The following is a 19,231-nucleotide window of genomic DNA, read 5'->3' as shown; positions in this document are numbered from 1 at the left end:
CCTGTCACGTGGCTCAGTTCATTGAGTGCTTTAAACAAAACAGAAAAGAGCTGACGAAAAAGAGCAGCTCAGGCTTCCATGCTGTGGGGGAGGGAGGGTGTAGGATACCATAAAAGCCAGAGTGCTCTACCCTTAAAGGCTCCGATGACAAATAAAGCCAGAAGCCAGTGGACATAGGGCTGCTTAATATTCTTCTGTGTTTTTAAATTAGCCAGAACTTCAGTTAATTCACTTTCTTATTTGGGAGGAATTTATACTGCATTTCTACTTCTTCCCATTTATAGGCACCAGAAGGTCCACATGTAAAACTCAAAATGACCATTCATTGCTATGTTCAGATGTGGTTTCTCCCCCCACCCACTACAAAACACATGTAGAAATCCGGTTACCAAAGTTGAGTCTCAAGAACAGATCAGTTCTTATGGGAACAGATGAGTTCTTCAGGGAGTGGGTCATTGTTATAAAGCAGCTCAGCTCCTTTGTGCCCTCCCCCTCTTTGCAGGTGTTGCCTGCCCTTCTACTTCCCATGATGACCTCGACAGCACAGGGGCAGGCCCTCACCGGAAGCTGAGTAGATGCTGGCACCATGCTCTTGGCTTTCTAGTCACCAGAACTGTGAGTCAAAATGAACTCCTATTTTTTTTTGTTTTGTTTTTTACTAACACCCAGTCTCAGATGTTCTGTGATAGCAACAGAAAATGGATTGAGATATTCACGGTATTTAAATCTCCAATTCAATTGCACCCCCAAGCACTCCTGGAGTTGGAGCACTAAGAGAGTCAGATACCAGGCTGCCACCAGACTCTATGCCATGGTGAGATGGGAAGCTTCATTCTCCACAGCTAATAACAAACTCAGAGTCCAGATGGCCCCAGGAGCCCCAGACATTTGCTGAGAAGCAAAAAACAGTTTCTGCAATTTTCAGAGAGAAAGCGAACACAGAAAAGATCCTCCCACCCCCTGCTTCTGAACACTGAGACCAGGGCCCTGATAGGAGGCCTCAGACCTGCACATTCCATTTCCCACCAGCCAAAGGGGCGGTGCTGTGGCCTTGCCTCCCTTTCATTGGAAATGAGCTGAAATTTCAGAATCTGTCCATTTGTTTTTTGAAAACAATTCCACTTTCATTTCACTTCAAAGATCTCAACTTACAAATATTAATGTGTACCCTTCCCTTTCATTTTTACAAAATTTTCATAATGGTTATCTTGTATTTTTTTCCAAAATACATTTGTTGACACATGAGGATAATCTTGGCCCCTAAACATTACAGGGTGCTGCAGAAGATTCTGTGTGACCTTCTGACCCCAAACTCAAACTTTGACACATACTCAATGGCCATCACCATATACGCCCTTGTCAAAGTCCCCAAGCAAGATGCCCTTACCAAACGTGGCCTTACCTTTCCAAAGAAATGTTGAGTGGACACGGCCAAAGCATCAAAGCCACAGATGGCCCTCCTCAGCTCCCCCTGAATGAGGCCAAGCTGCCGGGCCTGCCGTTCACACCGGTCCTTCAGTCTCTGGACCAGCTGCCGCTCAGCCTCCCGGGCCTGCAGGTCAGGCTTGGGTGCAAACCCATTTCGAGGAACCACCGTCCTCTGCTTTGGGTAACCTATTTTAAAAAAAGAAAAGATGCATTCAACACACATGTGACAACAGTTTCTTATAACAGAGTTCGTTAAGAACAAGTTTGGCAGAGAAAGAATCGCTGCAGTTTGCCATTTTAAGTATTAAAAAGAAAAGAGAATAAAAAACCAGCCAGGGACTTAAATTATTCACTCTGTTTATGTGGTTCTAAGTGCAAAGTTTTATGCTTAGAAAAAGGATAACAGACAAAAATCACCAAATGCCTTCCAGCTTCTGACATTTCTCTTAGGCCTGCTTGGAAAGACTGAAGCAGGTGTTTTTTCTTTCTTTTTTCTTAAAGAGGATTGATATTGGATAAAGGAAAGACAGTGGAGTGAATCTGACATATGAAAACAACACAATGTATCCCACCACTGTGTACATCCGTAAGAACGGGACCCTAGCTAGAGTAAGATATATGCCATGCTTGTATGATCATATCAAAATGGACTCTGCTGTCATGTTTAACTACAAAGAACCAATAAAAAATAAAAATAAAAAGGGGATTGCTTTTAGAAAATGTCAAATGGGAAATCAATCAATTCATACAGATGGAAGTCAGACTCAGGAAACATAGCAACCTGGTCCTTGGGCCCCAGGTGGCAATCTCTCCATATTCCTTCCCTCCTTCAGATGGCTGCACTAGTACCCTGCCTTCAGTGCCAGGTTCAAATCACAACCCAGATCTCCTCTGCTCCAAGGACTTCTGACTTTCAATTTCTACATAGCACCCATATACTGGCAGGTCCCCTCCAATTTGTTCCCCAGTGTGACTTTGTGTCACCTTAATGGCTAAGAGTCTCATCCTAGCCACACTCACCTTTCATGGTGCTTCTCAGTCTTCCCTGCCCTGCAGCCGGAGTGACCTCTACAGACACAAGTTCCTCACCTGCATGGACTCCTTTGCTGCTCTCCACAGCAGTGCAAGGAAAGCCCACCCTCCATGCCTGCCCCACAAAACCCCCACCAGGCACATGTGGGAAGCTGTAGGACCACAGAAGAAGGAACCAGGAGCCCCACTTGGGACTGAGGGCTGGCATGGTGGCAGTGGGGAGAGGGGCATTAAGGAGAGGTGACTTTTAGGCTAAACTTTGAAAGAAGAGAGACTCCAGGAGAGAGCACAGAGGAAACCAGTCCACTCTGAGCAAGGACCCCCAGGGGAGCAGGCATCCTCCTGAAACCCCTGTCACACTGCTTAGACTCAGGCAAGCGGAAAGTCAGTGGTCAGCCGTGGACTTACACCCAAAGGCTGTTCCTTCCTGTGCTCAAGTATTCACCCTTCTAGAGGACAGGACTCGGACACTGACCGTCACGATCATGAATCACCTGCAATATTTCAAATGTTCCTTCTTCCTCTTTTGCCTTTTTCCCTTTCTTAAATATCAGGGAACAAACTATAAAACAAATGAGAAAATGATAGCTTCCTCGGTACCTGATAGGACACACGGGACAGTACTAGGCTCGGGAATACACAGGTGGCCTCGTTTTTTTGAGGGGGAAAGTGGTTTATGGATCTAAATACTTCTGATTGTTCATTTAATGACAACCATGCTCATTTTCCCTAAATCTTCCTTCTGTTCCAAGTCATCAGAGAGTGCAACGCAATCTTACACACGACCTATCTCAAATTCTTAGAATTTAATGGAATGGCAGGCTATGAAAGTATCACTTCTGTTTTTATGAGATCAGAGAATATAATGTCTCAGAAAATTCACGTGCATGTTATAGGCAAATCAGTCTTTGTGTGTGCTTCATCTACACACTCTCAGCCCTAAATACAAGACTAACATAACCACCTAAAAGACACAAAAAGTGTGGAATTTTACAGCCTACATTCAACTCTAAGACACAGTCTAAGACCTAAAGTAGATTTTTTCCCCCATAACTACTACTATTTGTCATTTGATTGTTGTGGCTGGTCAATTTATAAAACACTTCAGGGCTTTAATCAATGCATTGAGGCTCCAGGTAGGTACCTGACACTGTCACATGGAGGGTAGTTCTTTAAAGGAATGATAAAACTTGCTTCCAGCTCAGTGAATTAAAGCTAATTGCCACCTATATTTTATAGTGTCACCTTAGAGCATGTGGCCCTTAGAACGCTCACTGTCCTGAATTTTCAGCTGTCAGATTTGTTCCTGGGTGGCATGCCTCTTAGGACTTATCATCTTTAAAAAGATTATCATCATTATCTTGATCATTGTTAATCATTAGGTTAGAACGCATCCTCAATGGTAAATGGACAACATAAAGGGATTTCATAAAATCCCCTTATTGGCCTTGACTTTGACATTGTTGACATTATTATACTGCTTTTACTCACACTCAAAATTCTAGTGTTCTATGGAAGAACAGTGCAGTCAGCTGACATTTCTACTCCTGGGGCCACCAAACAGCTGGTGTTCTGAGCCAAGACAGAGGCTCCCAAAAGATCAACTTTTTGGATCAACACACCAAGCAGAAGTTGAACTGCTCTGGGACCCCCCAACCACCTCGTGAAAACAATCCTTGTTTGGGAACCTTGTTAAATGGATCATCGTGCTCAGTGTCTTCTATAACATGACAAAGACCCAGTCCCTAGAGCTAAGACTTTGGAAGAGCTGAGAAATGAACTTGGCTGTGAAGTTCTCTACTGATTTTTAGTTTAAAAGGGTCCAGCCATTTTCTAAATACAGCTGGTCTTCGCTGTTCACAGATTCTGCATCTGAGGATTCAACCAAGTACCAATGGAGCTTCTTCCTCTTGTCAGTATTTCCTAAACAACGGAGTTGAACAGCTATTTACATAGCACTTACATTGTGTTAGATAATGTAAATAATCTAGAGATGACAAAGTATACAGGAAGATTGTGTAGGTCCTCTACAAATACTATACCATTTTATATACAAGGACTTTGGTATCCAAGGGAATCCTGAAACCAATCCCCCCTGGATACAAAGGGAAGACTCTATGTAAAATGTCACTTTTCCTCAGACAAATAATCATTTTTACTGTTGGAGACCCATTTTTACTGTTCACTAGAAACAAGATTTTTCAGAGTCAACTTAGAGTTAACTCCCTGAAGTATCATTCTGTCATCTGTTTTCCTGTCCCCAGGATGGTCCATAAAGACAGTGTCACAGGCTCCTTTGCCAACGGGGGGAGAGACAGCTTGTGTGGGAAGTAGATGACAGACACCTAAGCAACCTCATCTGTGGCAAAAGAGGTGTTTCATTTTGCTTTCTTCTTTTGAAAGACAGCACAAAATGAGGAGAAAATGCCAATCTGCTGGGAAATACGGGGTTCATGGCACGACTGGAGGGTGGTGCTCTGAGCCAAGGCAGAGGCTCTCAAAGGATCAACTGGAGGGCGGTGGTCACCTGGAGCTCACGGACTGCATGGCGGGCAATGGGGTGAGAAGTGGTGATGGCCACTCACTCCCGACTCTGACAAATGCTTTTCTTGGAAGAGCTACCACTCAGGCTTTAAAGGAGGGCATGCTGTGTCCCCTGAAGACCCCTCCACGCGCTGGATCTTTGTCACCACCTCCTTTAAACCTGTTCTTTCAGGGTTTATGGTGCTTCTCCTAAAAGTCAAAAGCAGCCACACAGGCGGGTAGAGCCTGCTCATCTGGGCCTAGTCTCTTGCCAAGGAACCAAAGCTCTGGTCTCCTACGCTATCGTTCTAATTCCACCCAGTGGGACTAGGAACCTGAGATTAGTGAATGAAGACCCTCAATGCAGGGCTTATCAATGGTTTTGAAGTCTTCATTTTTTTCATATTTTTTCTTGGTGCATCATAGTTGTACATAGTGGTAGGAGTCATTGTTATACATGTGTACATGCACACAATATAACAATTCAATTTGGCCAGTATCACTCCAGTGTTGAAGTCTTCTTCCTCTTGTATTTGGTCAATGTCCTAACAGAAGAGTAGAAAGGCCAGTTTTATATTGACTGGCTCTTGTACCCCTCACAAATATTTTTAGATTTTAAATTTATTTTTAAGAGATGCATTAAAACATAAAAATTGTACATATTTATGGGGTGGGGGCACCATGTGATTTTGTTCTGTTCTGTTTCACATTTTAAGGAGCTGGGGATTGAACCCAAGTTCTCGTGCATGCTACGGAAGTGCTGTGTCCCTGAGCTCCACCCTCACCCTCCAGGATGTGTTCATGCAAACCTTGTCTAATGTCTGAATCAAGGTGAACACATTGTCTCCTCAAACACTTATTATTTTTTTGTGGTAAAAACATACAAACTATTTTTTCTAGTTTTTTTGAAATAGAGAGTACATTATTGTTATCTACAGTCATCTTATTGTACAACAGCACCCCAGAACTTCTTGCTCCTTTTAACGATAATGGTACCTATTAATCAGCCTCTCCCCATCCTTCCCAGCCCCTTCTTTCCCCAGCCCCTTGGTAGCCACCGTGCTCCTCTCAATGTCTTTGAGATCAACTGTTTTAGGTTCCACCTATGAATGAGATGATGTGGTGCCTGTCTTTCTGTTCCTGGCTTATTCCCTTTAACATAATGATTTCTAGTTCCTTCCACTTTGCCTCCAATGAGAGGATTTTATTCCCTTGTAAGATTGACTAGTATTCCACTTAAGTGTGCATGTATGTGCATGTGTACCACATTTTTTAAACTATTTATCAGTTGATTCCATATCTTTGCTATTGTAAGTAATGCTGCACCCAAAATGGAAATGCAGGTATCTCCTTGACACAGTGATTTCATTTCTTTTGAGTATATATCTAGTAGTGGGATGGCTGGATCATACGGTAGTTCTATCTTTAGTTATTTGAGGAGCCCCCGTGCTGTTTTCCATAATGATGTACTAATTTACAATCATACCATCAATATGCAAGTATTCCCTTTTCCTGTTAATGAGTCATATTCTCAAAGTACTGCTTTTGAATGAAATATAAAATATACCAGGCCCTACAGACACCTGATTTCTCATGGATGCTTCATGTCTTGAGGTTTGTCGGGGACCAAAATGCTTGGCTACTTTTGTTGAGCACTTTCTCTGTGACTGATGATAGCAAGGCACCGTGGTGTGCATCTTGGGTCTTCCGATTGTCCTTCCTGGGTTCTTCCCCCTTCAGTGCCAGCGCTGCTGAACAACTCTGGCCCATTCACAAATTCTTTTCATCCATTGTACTGGCTGCAGCAGACTGGTTGGGGCAGATTGAATCTGTGTTGATCTAAGTGACAACTGGCAACCTGGAGGCCCCGGGGGGAAATCCAGTACACTGGCAGCATCACCAAGGTGAACTCGAACAGTTTGCGTGCAGAGGTTGAGCTGTAAACAGTTTGCGTGCAAAGGCTGAGCACTGGGGAGGACACAGGGTTTGAAAATGGAAAGAGAATATTAAAAATTCATCCGCAGCCATCCGGGCACTTCCGGAGGATTGGAATGGATAGAAAAGCTTGGTTCGGTTTTTAAACTGGAAAGCTTAATGGATATAATAACAGAGAGTGCCACACTGGAGCCTGCATATTTACATCCGAGGAGGCCTGCGACCTTCACACTTGTAAACCAGAAGGCAGGTCATGAGGGGACACGGCTTTGATAGCTTCTCAGTTTAAGGGAAAGCACTCTGTGAATTTGGTCAACATCCTAACAGACAGCAGGACATCCCAGGGGACACAGGAATTGAGTTCTTTGAGGACTTAGGGCTTATTTTTATTAAACCAATCTAAGTGTATTTCAGAAAATGTTTCCTGTGTCACACAGTTTTTTTCTACGTGGTCTTGGCAACTGTTTGCCTGGGTTTGGCTACTGAGGGGGAAAGGAGGTGGAATAAGGGTGGGAAATGTCCTTCCAGCCAGTCTGAAGTATGGGTGGAGGTAGAAATTAGGCAATTGGACAGCATCCAGCCATACAACAAAGGAGCGATTTGTTATGCCCCAGAAAGCAGAGGTCTGTGTCTCCAACCTCAGGGAGGGAGCAGATTCTTTTCTATTTTGATGTAAAGGAGAACAGAAAAAAATAGGAAGGTACAATCCAATCGGGGCTTCTAAAGCCAACCATAAAAAATTCATTAACTAAATAAACACTATTTACATCAAATATAAGTTGGTATAAAATATTCTCATTTTCAGAAAACTTATTCATAAGAAGCATGGGTTCTATGTATCAAGGTTAAGCCTGAACTTCTTCTTTCTCTGAGTTTGAAAAATAGTGGTTCAATAGTGACATGGCAACTGCCAAACTTTCATACTAAAAAAAAAAAATAGCTATCTCTGGACATGGTAGAGTGAGCAGGATCAGACCTACCCTCTCTCCCCAAACTACCAAAAAAATCATGGCCAAAAGACATAAGTCAATGGTTTTTCAAGACACTGAACCTCAGGTGATGAAGCCCAGTGATCCCTAAGAGTTGGAAAGAAAGGGGAGAAGGCTACCATCAACTCTGTGGTGCAGGGAATCAGGGGACCTAAGTGGAGCTAGGGACATCCGTGAGTTAAGAAAAGAGAGGGCAGAGCTCCACAGAGAGAGAAACGTGAAGAAAGTACCCGAGGCTGGGGAAAGACCCGGGTCAAGGACAAGAGGAACATCCTTAGAGTTCACAGAGGTCAGACACAGACCGCGTTTTCACCAGCCAGAGTACAACAGCTCATGTTCATGGGCACCAAGGACAGTGCTCCGAGGGCTTTTGCCTCATAGTACGGTAAAATCCTGAAACTACGACTAGTCTGTACCTACAGAAGCTGCAATGCAAGAACCAAATTGATCCAACTTTTTTTTTTTTAAAGGAAATGCAATTTTATCCAAGAAAAAGTTTAAAAATGGAAATAAAAATATATGTAGCACACAAAGAGGAAAAATTCACTATGTTTGGCATCTAAAGATTTATCAGGCATGCAAAAAAGCAGGGGCATACAAACCATAATGAAAATTGCAAACCATTTAAACTGATCAATGACACAGGGAATGGAATTTCTAGATAAGGATATTAAAACAATTATTGTGGTTATATTTATATGCTTAAGAAATACAGGGATGGCTCGATATATTATGTAGAGACAAAGAAGATGAAGAAGACCTAAATAAAAATTCTAGAGATACATCCCCCAATGTCTGAGATGAAAAATAAACCAGATGAAATTAATAATAGATTAGACACTACTGTTAGGAAAAGATAAGTGACTTAAATGTTCATGACAGCATTAAAAAGAGTAGCCAGAATGTCAAAAACCCCAAAATACTAAGTGATGCATAGATAAACAAAATTTGGTATGTCCATTCAGTGGAATATTATTCAGACATAAAAAGGGATGATTCATGTGATGACATGGTTGATCCTTGAAAACTTAATGCTAACTGAAAAAAGCAGATAATAGAGGCCACATATGGAATGATTCCATTTATATGAAACATCTAGGGTAGTTACATCCATAAAGCAGAGAGCAGATAAGTGGCTGTCAGGGGATGGTGTATGAGAATGATTGATTATGAGAACAAAATTTTTCTTTGGGGTGATGAAAATTTTTGGAATTGAAGACGATCATTACATAATCTTGTGAATATACTAAAACCCACTGAATTGTAAACATCAAGGGTGAACTTTATGATATTTGAATGATAATTTACCTAATAAAAAAGACTTGCTAAGGATATTTTCATAGACCTATTTGAAGACAGGGATATTTTACTGCCATTTAATCCAAAATTTTCACTCATCTTTAGCTTGACACTGTGGTATAAATATTATTCCCACTTTAGAGAAGAAGAAACTGAGGCTCAGAGAAATTATGCAATTTTCCCAAGGTCACAGATCATGTTGGCCACTGAACCAGGATTTTGAGCCAGTTCAATCACTTTATGTCACTGGGAGCATGCCCATGAAAGGGATAGTGGGATCCTGGGGACTTCCTCTTCCTCTTTTGCTCCCTGGCTTGTGATGTCAGTGGTTTTGCTCTACCACACACTCCTGCCATGATGCTCTGCTTTGCCACAGGCCCCAAACAGTGAGGCTAATCATGCACTGGAATCTCAGAAACCATGAGCCTTTTTTCTTTATAAGTTGGTTATCTCAGGTATTTTATTATAGTGATAAAAATATCTGATTAACTCACAAGTAAAGGGACACAGATGAGGAGCATGAACAATTCTTTCATAAGCCATACAAATGGGGAGAGAAAAGTATTAGCAATATGAGGGTCAGGGGAAGTTTATTCTAGCTTGTTTTGTTTTAGGGATGGAAGAGATGACAGAAAATATAGCCCTTTCCCTCATTCAATTTACGGATCAGCAGGAGAGAGAACTCCTTAAATTCACCACCCAGAAATCTTCCCCTAGCTTGATGTCATTTGAAGGCTCAAAGACCTAATGTAGGTACTAAGGGTTTCAGTTGATCCTTGATATTCAGTAATGTAAAGAAAGAAGAGATATTATCAGAAAGGAGTAAAGGGTAATCCCAGAAGCTTGGGAGGCTGAGGCAGGAGGATCACAAGTTCAAAACCAGCCTCAGTAAAAATGAGGTGCTAAGCAACCCAGTGAGACCCTGTCTCTAAATAAAATACAAAATAGGGCTGGGGATTAGTTCAGTGGTCCAATGCCTCTGAGTTCAATCCCTGGTACCCCCTCCCCCCCAAGAAAAAGAGTAAAGAAAGAAGCAAGGAGCAATTTTTTGAGCTTAGGAATAGAAAAATTATATCTCCCAGATCTCTCCACCTGGCTAGGTAGCATTTCCACATTGACCATTCTCCAGGGGCAGCTTGGACTCCATATATGACAGGAGAGATCCTAAACTGAGATTTTTCAAAATATTGCTCCTACATGTGAATATCCTGCTGCTATAGATTGAACGTTTGTGTCACCTTGGAATTTCCATATTAAGGCCCTAATCCTCAAAGTGATGGCATTTGGAAGGTGCCTTTAAGAGGTGGTCTATGGAGTCCTCCTGAATGGAACTAGTGTTATCGTAAGAAGAGGCAGAAAGGAGAATGATCTCTTCCCTCCCCATGTAAAGACAGAGCCAGAAGACTTTCACTTGCTAGGGAGGAAGAGGGCTTTTATCAGGGATCAAATCAGCCAGCACCTTGACCTTGGATTTCCTAGACTCCAGAGCTATGAGAAGTGAGTTTATCATGTCTAAGCCACAAAGTCGATGACTTAATAGTCTAGAGCAGCTCAAGCTAAGACACCTGCATAATGGCCTGAGTGCTAGTGGAAACCGAATAGGATGAGATCTCACTCTTGTGATTATGATGTATTATAAATAAATATATCAAGACGTATTATTATTTATGTTTTATTGAGTGAAGCTGACTTAAGCAGGTAAACTTGATAAAAGCAAAGTTTTCTACATGGTCAAGTTCAGAGATCTGAAGCTCAGGGATCTGAAACTTGAGAAGGATTCAGTACATAATCACTGCTTCAAAGACGGAGGGCATCACATGGCAAGAAATATAGGTAGCCACATAAGCTGGTGGAGGTCCCTGACTGACTTCCAGCAAAGAAACAGGAATCGCAGGCCTATGACTATAATTAACTGGGTTCTACCAACAACCTGAATGAGTTTGGAAGCAGACTGTTTTCCAGAATCTTCAGTCAAAAAACTCAGCCTGGCTACCATCTTGATTTCAGTGTTGTGATACTCTGAGCAGAGAACTTGGTTAAGCCACGCCTGGATTTCTGATTGACAGAACTGTAAGTTAGTAAGTGGATGCGATTTTAAAAGAATTTTAAAAAGAAAGGAAAGATCAGTGAAAAGATCACAAGAGAAACTATCCAAAATAAGATACACAGGAAAAAAAAAATCTCAAGAAATGAACAGAGTATGAGTTGGCTAGGAGACGTGGGATAAGTTCAAGTGGCCTAATACATGTTTAATTGGAGCACTTGAGGATAAGGGACAAGGATTGAAATTTTTTGAAAAATGATTGAAAAACAAAGGCAAATATACTCCAAATTTGATAAAAATAGGTCCAGGAATCTCAAGCACAAAAAAGGAAGAAAATTATACCAAGGCATATTATAATCAAATTGTTCAAAATCAGGGATAGAATATTTTTAAAGCTGCTGGAGGGAGGATACCCATTATGCATAAAGGAACAAAGATAAATATAAAAGACTTTTCACTGGAAAGCAGTTAAACAAGAAGTCAGTGGAAAAATATCTTGACTTTTTTTTTAAAACTTGACTTTAGAACTTGAATTCTGAAGAAAGTAAAAATGTGTATTAAAATGAAGGTGAACAAAAATTGAAAGACTTAATCACAATCAAATCTCTACTGTACAAAACTTTAAAGGAAGTTTTACAGATGAAAATCTGGATCTCTACAGGAATAAAGAATACCAGAAACGGAAACTAAAAGAGAAAATATATTTTTTTCTTGTTTAAATATCTTTAAATGAAAACTGAGTGCTGATAGTCAACAATAATCACAATGTAATATGAGTTTATAATGTATATGGATATATGTATAAATATGACATATATGTTCTCTCTATATATTTACATACATACATATACATGGAGCAAATGCTGACTGAGTTGAAAGTAGACAAAGACAAATCTACAATTATAGTTTTAGATTTCAAAGCTTTCCTTAACTACTGATAGAAGATGGAGACATAAAACCAGGAAGAGTACAGAATACTTGAACAATGCTATCAATCAAATTAGCTTATGATATTTGTAGAAAAGTTTACATAGAAAAAGCAGGATAGACATTTTCTCTAAGTAGGCAAGAATCCTTTACTAAGATAAACATTGCTGTGGGTCCTGAAACAAATCTCAATAAATTTTAAAAGGTTTCAAGTCACCAAGAAGTGTATACTTGGTTTCTGCCCATAATTCCTGACACAGAAACCCTAAAATTTTTGTAATTTCCTGAGTGATTACGTGCTAGGTACATCCTTTGTTCTAATATTTGGTCTTTGACCCCAATTCCTGACACACAGCTTTTCAATCCCTTGCAATGTTCTGGGAGCATTTCTCATTTTAATGAGGAGACTCAGTGGATTGGATTGTGAATAGCTTCGGGATAGGGCTGGTCACTAGAAAGACCTAGTCGTGATTAGAAGTGTGAATGTTCAGATCCAGCCCCTTTTATATAAGCTTATGATAAAGCTGATATAAAAATCTCTAAACTGCAAGGTTTGGAGAGCTTCTGGGATGGGCAAACATACCCATGTGGCACACCCCCACCAAGGGGCCCGAAGCTCCTATGCTTGGGAACTTTCTGGACTTTTCCTATGTATGTCTTCATCTGGATATGTTCCTGTAGTCCTTGGCATGTCCTTTACAGTAAACTGGTAAATGTAAGTAAAGTGTTTCCCTGCATTCTATGAGCTGTTATAGCAGATTACAGAATCCAAGGCAGGGTTGTGGGTTCCTCTAATTTGTAGCCGGATTGGACAGAAGTACAGCGCCAACTAGTTGTGGCGTTTGAGGTAGGGGGAAGTCTTGTGACATTGAGTCCTTCACCTGTGGGGTTTGTGCTAAACTATGGGTAGTTAGTGTCAGAACTGAAATAAATTGCAAGAAATCCAGCTGGTATTCACAGAGAATCGGGAGAATTTCTTAGTGTGAAAATGCCACACATTTGGTATCAGAGGTAAGTAGAGAGACAGGGCTTTATTTTATCTTCCAAAGGATGTCCTCCAGCCACATGGAATTATAAATTGAAATAAATAAGAGAAAGATTTATTGAAAGTTCCCAAACACTGGCAAACAACAACAAAAAGTCACACTTCTAAATAATCTTATGCAAAAGGAGAAACAAAAAAAGGAAATTTGAAAATATCTTGAACTCAAGAAAGATTGAAACCCAACATATCAAAAGCTGTAAATTGCGTTCAATTACAGTCCATAGAGGGAATTTATTATACTAAACACGCATATTAGAAAATTAAGTACATCAGCAGTTAAGCCCAGTCTAAGCAGAGAAAAAAGAAATCATAAAGATAAAAACAGAAGTTACTTAGTTGCATATCCTCATGCAAGAAAAAAATTCAAAACCCATCTCACTCTATGTACAAAAGTCAATTCAAATGGATCATAGACTTAAATATGAAACTTATATCTTTAGATCTTTTAGAAGAAAATGAAGGAGAAAACCTTTGTGACTTTGAATTATGCAAATATTTTTCAGATAAAGCAAAAATCAAGGTGCATAAAAGAAAAAAAAGAATTCAGCTTCATTAAAATTCAGAACATCAACTTGCAAAAGATCCCGTTAGAAGAAGGCAAAACAAGCCACATACAACATAATAAAGTTATCAGTTATTAGGAAAATGCAAATTAAAACCACGATGAGATACCATGACACATCTATGAGATGCCAACAATTAAAAACACTGACCATACGCAGTTCTGGGAAGAATGTGGAGGAACTGCAAATCTCATAGATCACTGTTGAGAATGTGAAAAGGGAAACTACTATGGAAAACTATTCAGCACCTTTTAAAGAAGTTAAACATCTAAGCTACCATTTGCTCAAGAGAAATTAAATCAGGAATTCATAACAAGACTTGTACAAATGTGATAGTAGCTTCACTTATAAAAGGAAAAGAAAAAAGTTCCCAAATGGCCATCAACAGGAAGATAGGTAAATTGTGGTAGCCACACAATTCTATTCCAATAAAATTCCAATAAAAAGGCATGGACTGTTATTACAAAGTTGGATTTTAAAATAGTTATGGTGAGTGAAAAAAGTTGGTAAAATAACATACGTATGATATGATTCCATTTATACAAAACTTTAGAAAATAAAAATTATAGTGACAGAGCAGATCAGTGATTGGGGATTGGGATGGAACCGTGGAAGGCTAAGCAGGAGGGATTTCCAGTAGGCACCATGAAATTTGGAGGATGAGGGATGTATATATTATCTTGATTGATATAATGATTTCACATGTCAAAATTTATCAAATTGCATGTTTTACACATGGACAGTTTAGTATTTGTTAATTATAATAAAAATGTTTCCAAACTATAGCACCACAGATGTTTTTAGTATTTTCTTGATACTAATATTTCCATAATTTCAACTTTTTAATATTCATATATTTTAGGTATGTATTTTGGAAATAGTCCAAATTTTTGGAAATAGTTCAAAAATAGATTTTACAGCATATACTATCCACTTAAATACCTTTTGGTTGTTTTATAAATGAATGCAGACTGGGAATCTAAATCTTTTTTCCTTCGCTCTTTTTAGTGTTTTTATTAGTGCATTAGAACTATGCATAATAGTGGGGTTAATTTTGACATATTCATATATACATATGACATGATTTGATCCATTCCAATCCCCTTTCCCTCCCCCCAATCTCTTCCTCTACTCTATCGGTCTTTAATGGGTCTAGAGTTTAGTTCCTGTGCATTCATTATGACATATTTGAGTTGTTTTGTGATGTATTATTTGATTCTTTTAGTTTTTCTTATCTCTCTCTCCCTTCCTTCTTTTTTCCTCTTCCTTTTCTTTTCTCCATTTGTATTAATTCCCCAAAGTCATATTAATATTTTTACTTTTTATTTTAACTTTTTCTCCTGTACTTGTTCAGAATTATACACACTTTTGTTTATCCTAGAAATGTTAACATAAATATTTGAACTTAACAAAGTCTAAGATGACATAATACCTTCACTCTCTCCCGTTGAATATAAAAACCTTACTCGTGATGGTTGTCTCCTCGAGTGTGTATTCATTTCCTATTTTATTTTGCTATGTGGACACAGGACTACAGCTTTTTAAATGGAATCTTCAGAGCACAGTGGGAGCAGGGATTCCAGGTTTTAAATTGCAGTAGGATAGACTTGCTGTGATAGTTTGGATGTGAGATGGCCCCCAAAACTCATGTGTGAGACAGTGCAAGAAGGTTCCGAGAAGAAATGATTGGGTTGTGGCAGCCTTAAATCAATCAGTGAATTACTCCCCTGATGGAGTTGACTGAGTGGTAACTGAAGGCAGGTGGGGAGTGGCTGGAGGAGGTGGGCATTGGGGGCGCGGCTTTGGGGTATATATTTTGTATCTGGAGAGTGGAGTCTCTCTTTCTTCTGTGATCATCATGTGAGCTGCTTCCCTCTGCCTCATAATCCGCCATGATGTTCAGCCTCACCATGAGCCCTGAGGGATGGAGCGGCCTTCATGGACTGAGACCTCTGAAACAGTGAGCCCTCAAACTTCTCCTCCTCTACAGTTGTTCTGGTTGGGTCCTTTTAGTCACAGCAGCAAAAAAGCTGACTAACACACTGGTGGTTAGGGAGTCCTCAGGGAGGGCTTTGCTGTCCTTACCCTTCTGTCAGAGCCAGAACTGCGTTAGGCCAGTTTCCTGCAGGGTGAGCTTTCTTTTTCTCCCTAGTTCATCCAGCAAGGGTGCTGCCCTTCAGAAATTCTATGTGGGGTCATGGATCTGATTTCTCACCCTGTTCAGGCACCAAGCTATGTCTCTGGACCCTCACTAATGTGCCTTTGGTCTATTTCTTGTACATTTTAATCAACCACAACTGGAATAAGTCCTGTATTCTTCAGCTTTCTGGCAAATGGTACAGTAACTAAGGATGCAAGTTTGGGATTCAGAATGCCTGGGCTGAGACCAAGTTATGGCTTGGTTCTGGAATGTTCCGCAAGGGCTCATGTGTTGGAAGCTCCATTCCCAGGACAGCCATGTTCAGAGGTGGGGCTTTTGTGGTGGTTAAATCCTAAGGGCTCTGACTTAGTGGATTAATCCACTGAGGCATTTGAAGCTGAAGGGATTATTGGGAGGTGGGGAAACTGTGGGAGGCAAAGCTTAGTTGACGGGAGTAGGGTCCTTGGGGGTGTGCCCTTGGGGACTGGATCTTGTCTCCATTCCCCACCTCTCTCTGTTCCCCAGCTGTCATAAGGTGTCATAGGTGAGCCGTTTTCTTCTGCCCTGCCCTTCTGTCATGTGGTGCCTTGGAGCCAGCTAACCATGGACTGAAGCCTCTAAAACAGCAAATTGAAATACGTCTTTCTTCCTTTAAGTTGTTTTTCTCAGGTGTTTATCACAGTGATGAAAAGCTGATTAGCACCGCAAGGCTGCATTCCTATGTCTTTATTGCTGGGACATTAGGGAAATTAGTTAAAATCTCTGGACCTCAGTTTTGTCACATGTAAAGGGAGGGACAATAATGGTACATGTTTCATGGCGTTACTGGGACATTAAATAAGTTAATCCATTTAAAGAGTTTAGGATAGTACCTGACATTTAATAATAGATTAAATAAGCTACTGTTATAGTCACTATTTTCTGGTAAAAAATACATTAAAATTATATTGCAGACTGTTCTACAGAGGAGTTAGTGCCGCATCATATGAACGTTCAAAATTAAGTTTCAACTTATTTCAAGGGATCTTACACAACCTATTCAGATCTGAATGTAAACAGCTGTTTTCCTCCCTGACAAGATAGCCATCATTTGTTATCTATTGTTTCTGTTTTTCTCTGTTTTAGGAAAAAAATATTTCTCAAGGTGAGATCTTTGATGTCGATTTCCAATTATAAATTAGTGCTACATGCTGTTGGAATAGCCCATGCAACTACACAAAGAAATCCTCCCACCTAAACACATCATCACATACTGTTTTTGAAGGTGAAGATGATGCCGGCGACTGGCTCGTTGTAACTGGAGTCAGACAACATCAGCCTATGTACGTCCACCCCTGGACAATCACCACTAACACACAGGATGGCATTGCTCTGTCAGGAGCATTTGAGTCAAACTGACTCCAAGTTTCCTCCCCAAATAACACAGGTCACACCTCTTAAATACCTGGTGAATGAAGCTTGGTGGTAGAAGCTGCTGTTCTCTTAGGAGATGAAACAGTAGGTTTATTGGCATCTTGATCTTTTTGTGCTTCTTTCTTTGCTCCTGCATATATGTTTTGAGAAGAGAAATAGAAAGGAAAAGCTAGTTACAATTCAATGGTCAGGGAGCATGCATTTTGCAAAGGGCAGTTTAACAGAACAATAATAACAAAATATGTGGATGATTTGTTGCTATGGTCACTGCCCCCTGGTTTGGAGGGATGACATATGTGTTTATAGCGAAGGGAATTTAGTTTTGAGTGGTCAGGGGAAGGATCATACTGCTCTCTCTGGTTTGATGAAAAATGCCCCCTTCTCTGAGGTCACTGTCACCTCAGTGACCCTCACAAAGTATCTGGAAATTAAAATTTTACTGTCCTTAGCCAACAACTTGGTCTGCTGGCCTCTCGGCTGAAACAATTTTTCAGAAGACAGGAAAGGAAGCTGTAGCTAAATATCACTGCTAATGATTTCAGCATCCTCCGGAGCCCGGCCCCAGGGGACACAGTCTGCCTCTAATTAATTTCCATGCAGCTGGTCCACAGAGGTGACCCAGAGAGCCTTCTAGCTCTTAGGGGCAGTTGAGACTTCGTGGAACCTGAGCACAGGTGGTATCTGGGAACAGCAGGTGGATGTGCCTCAAATCATGTCAGGGGCTGACGTGACACAAGGTGGCTTCTCCCTTGTGTGGTGGCCATGACACTTGCCTTCATGTCACTTTCATTGCAAAATCAAAGAACAGGATGGAAAATTAGCAAAATCACAGACGTAAGTGTCCCCAGACCTGCCTCTGCTTCACCACTATCATTCTGAATACAAAATTTGGGATGGTGTCAGACACAGAATGGGAATGTCTCCCAAACCCAACATCCAAATTGTCCTTTCCAGAGTAATGAATGCTAGCAATTTGGTGTTTATTTCCCCTGAACTTTTAATAAGTATTCATAAATTCTTACAAACACAGCTACTGGCTAAATAAATTAATCAAACACAAATTTCTTTTAAACCAATCACATTTGTGGAAGATATTTTACATCAGTCTATTTACAGATCTTTTTGAAGTGCCACATCATATTCATTTTACCACCCTCCCCTGGATGAATGTGTAGATCGTTTATAGGTTTTACCTATCAAAATAACTAAATGTGCTACAGGAAGCATTCTGCTAATCTCTTTGTACATGTGCGCCAATTTCTTTAGTGGATAAATTCACAGACACAATTTTGCTGGATTATGGGTCTACTCCTTTGCAATGTGCTAGACAGCACAACTTTCCACCCAAAGGATGCACTAATACATACTTCCAAATGGCAATGTGTAAGAACGACTCTTCTGACAACATACCCCATGCCTCACCAATATTGAAGTCTAAATCTACTTTTGCCACAAACCAAGAATCTTCACATATTGGTCATATGCATTTCTTCATTTGAAAATCACCTAATTACACACAGCTTTTTTTAATAACTACTTTGCCCATTTTCTTATTAATATGTAAGAACTCTTCATTTATTCTAGGTAGCAATCCTTTATTATTTCATAGATAACATTTTCTGCTTTTCAGTTTTTAAAACATATTTATAGTATCTGTAGTTTAAAATTTTCATGTTGAAATATGTCAATTTTCCCCTTTACAGATTTAAAAGCACTATTACAGATTTCTATGGCAATCTGTAATTTACTTATTGTAGGGCTCTGGAAGGTTGGTATTTCACTTCTCCACTCCTCAGAGGTCCCAGGCACACATGAGGATATCCCACATGGGGCTAACATCACCCATCTCTGCGTCCCTCTGCTTTGATTTTAGGTATCAACAAATGTGGAAGG

General features: G+C 40.2%; 1 protein-coding gene across 3 annotated transcripts in view; it reads right to left on the bottom strand.

Annotated features, from left to right (window-relative positions):
- The window catches only part of Mtus2 (microtubule associated scaffold protein 2), a 394,770-nt gene that overhangs the window by 141,639 nt on the left and 233,900 nt on the right, over positions 1 to 19,231 (bottom strand). For all 3 annotated transcript variants that reach the window (XM_026388390.2, XM_026388389.2, XM_077795145.1), the window contains 2 exons: positions 17,370 to 17,468; positions 1,403 to 1,614 (listed from right to left, as the gene is read on the bottom strand). In XM_026388390.2, coding sequence (XP_026244175.2) covers positions 1,403 to 1,614; positions 17,370 to 17,468 — 311 coding nt within the window. The remainder of the gene's footprint in view (positions 1 to 1,402; positions 1,615 to 17,369; positions 17,469 to 19,231) is intronic.

This window comes from Urocitellus parryii, chromosome 2 (assembly GCF_045843805.1).
Source record: "Urocitellus parryii isolate mUroPar1 chromosome 2, mUroPar1.hap1, whole genome shotgun sequence".
NCBI lineage: Eukaryota > Metazoa > Chordata > Mammalia > Rodentia > Sciuridae > Urocitellus > Urocitellus parryii.
This window is presented reverse-complemented; position numbering and strand designations above follow the sequence as displayed.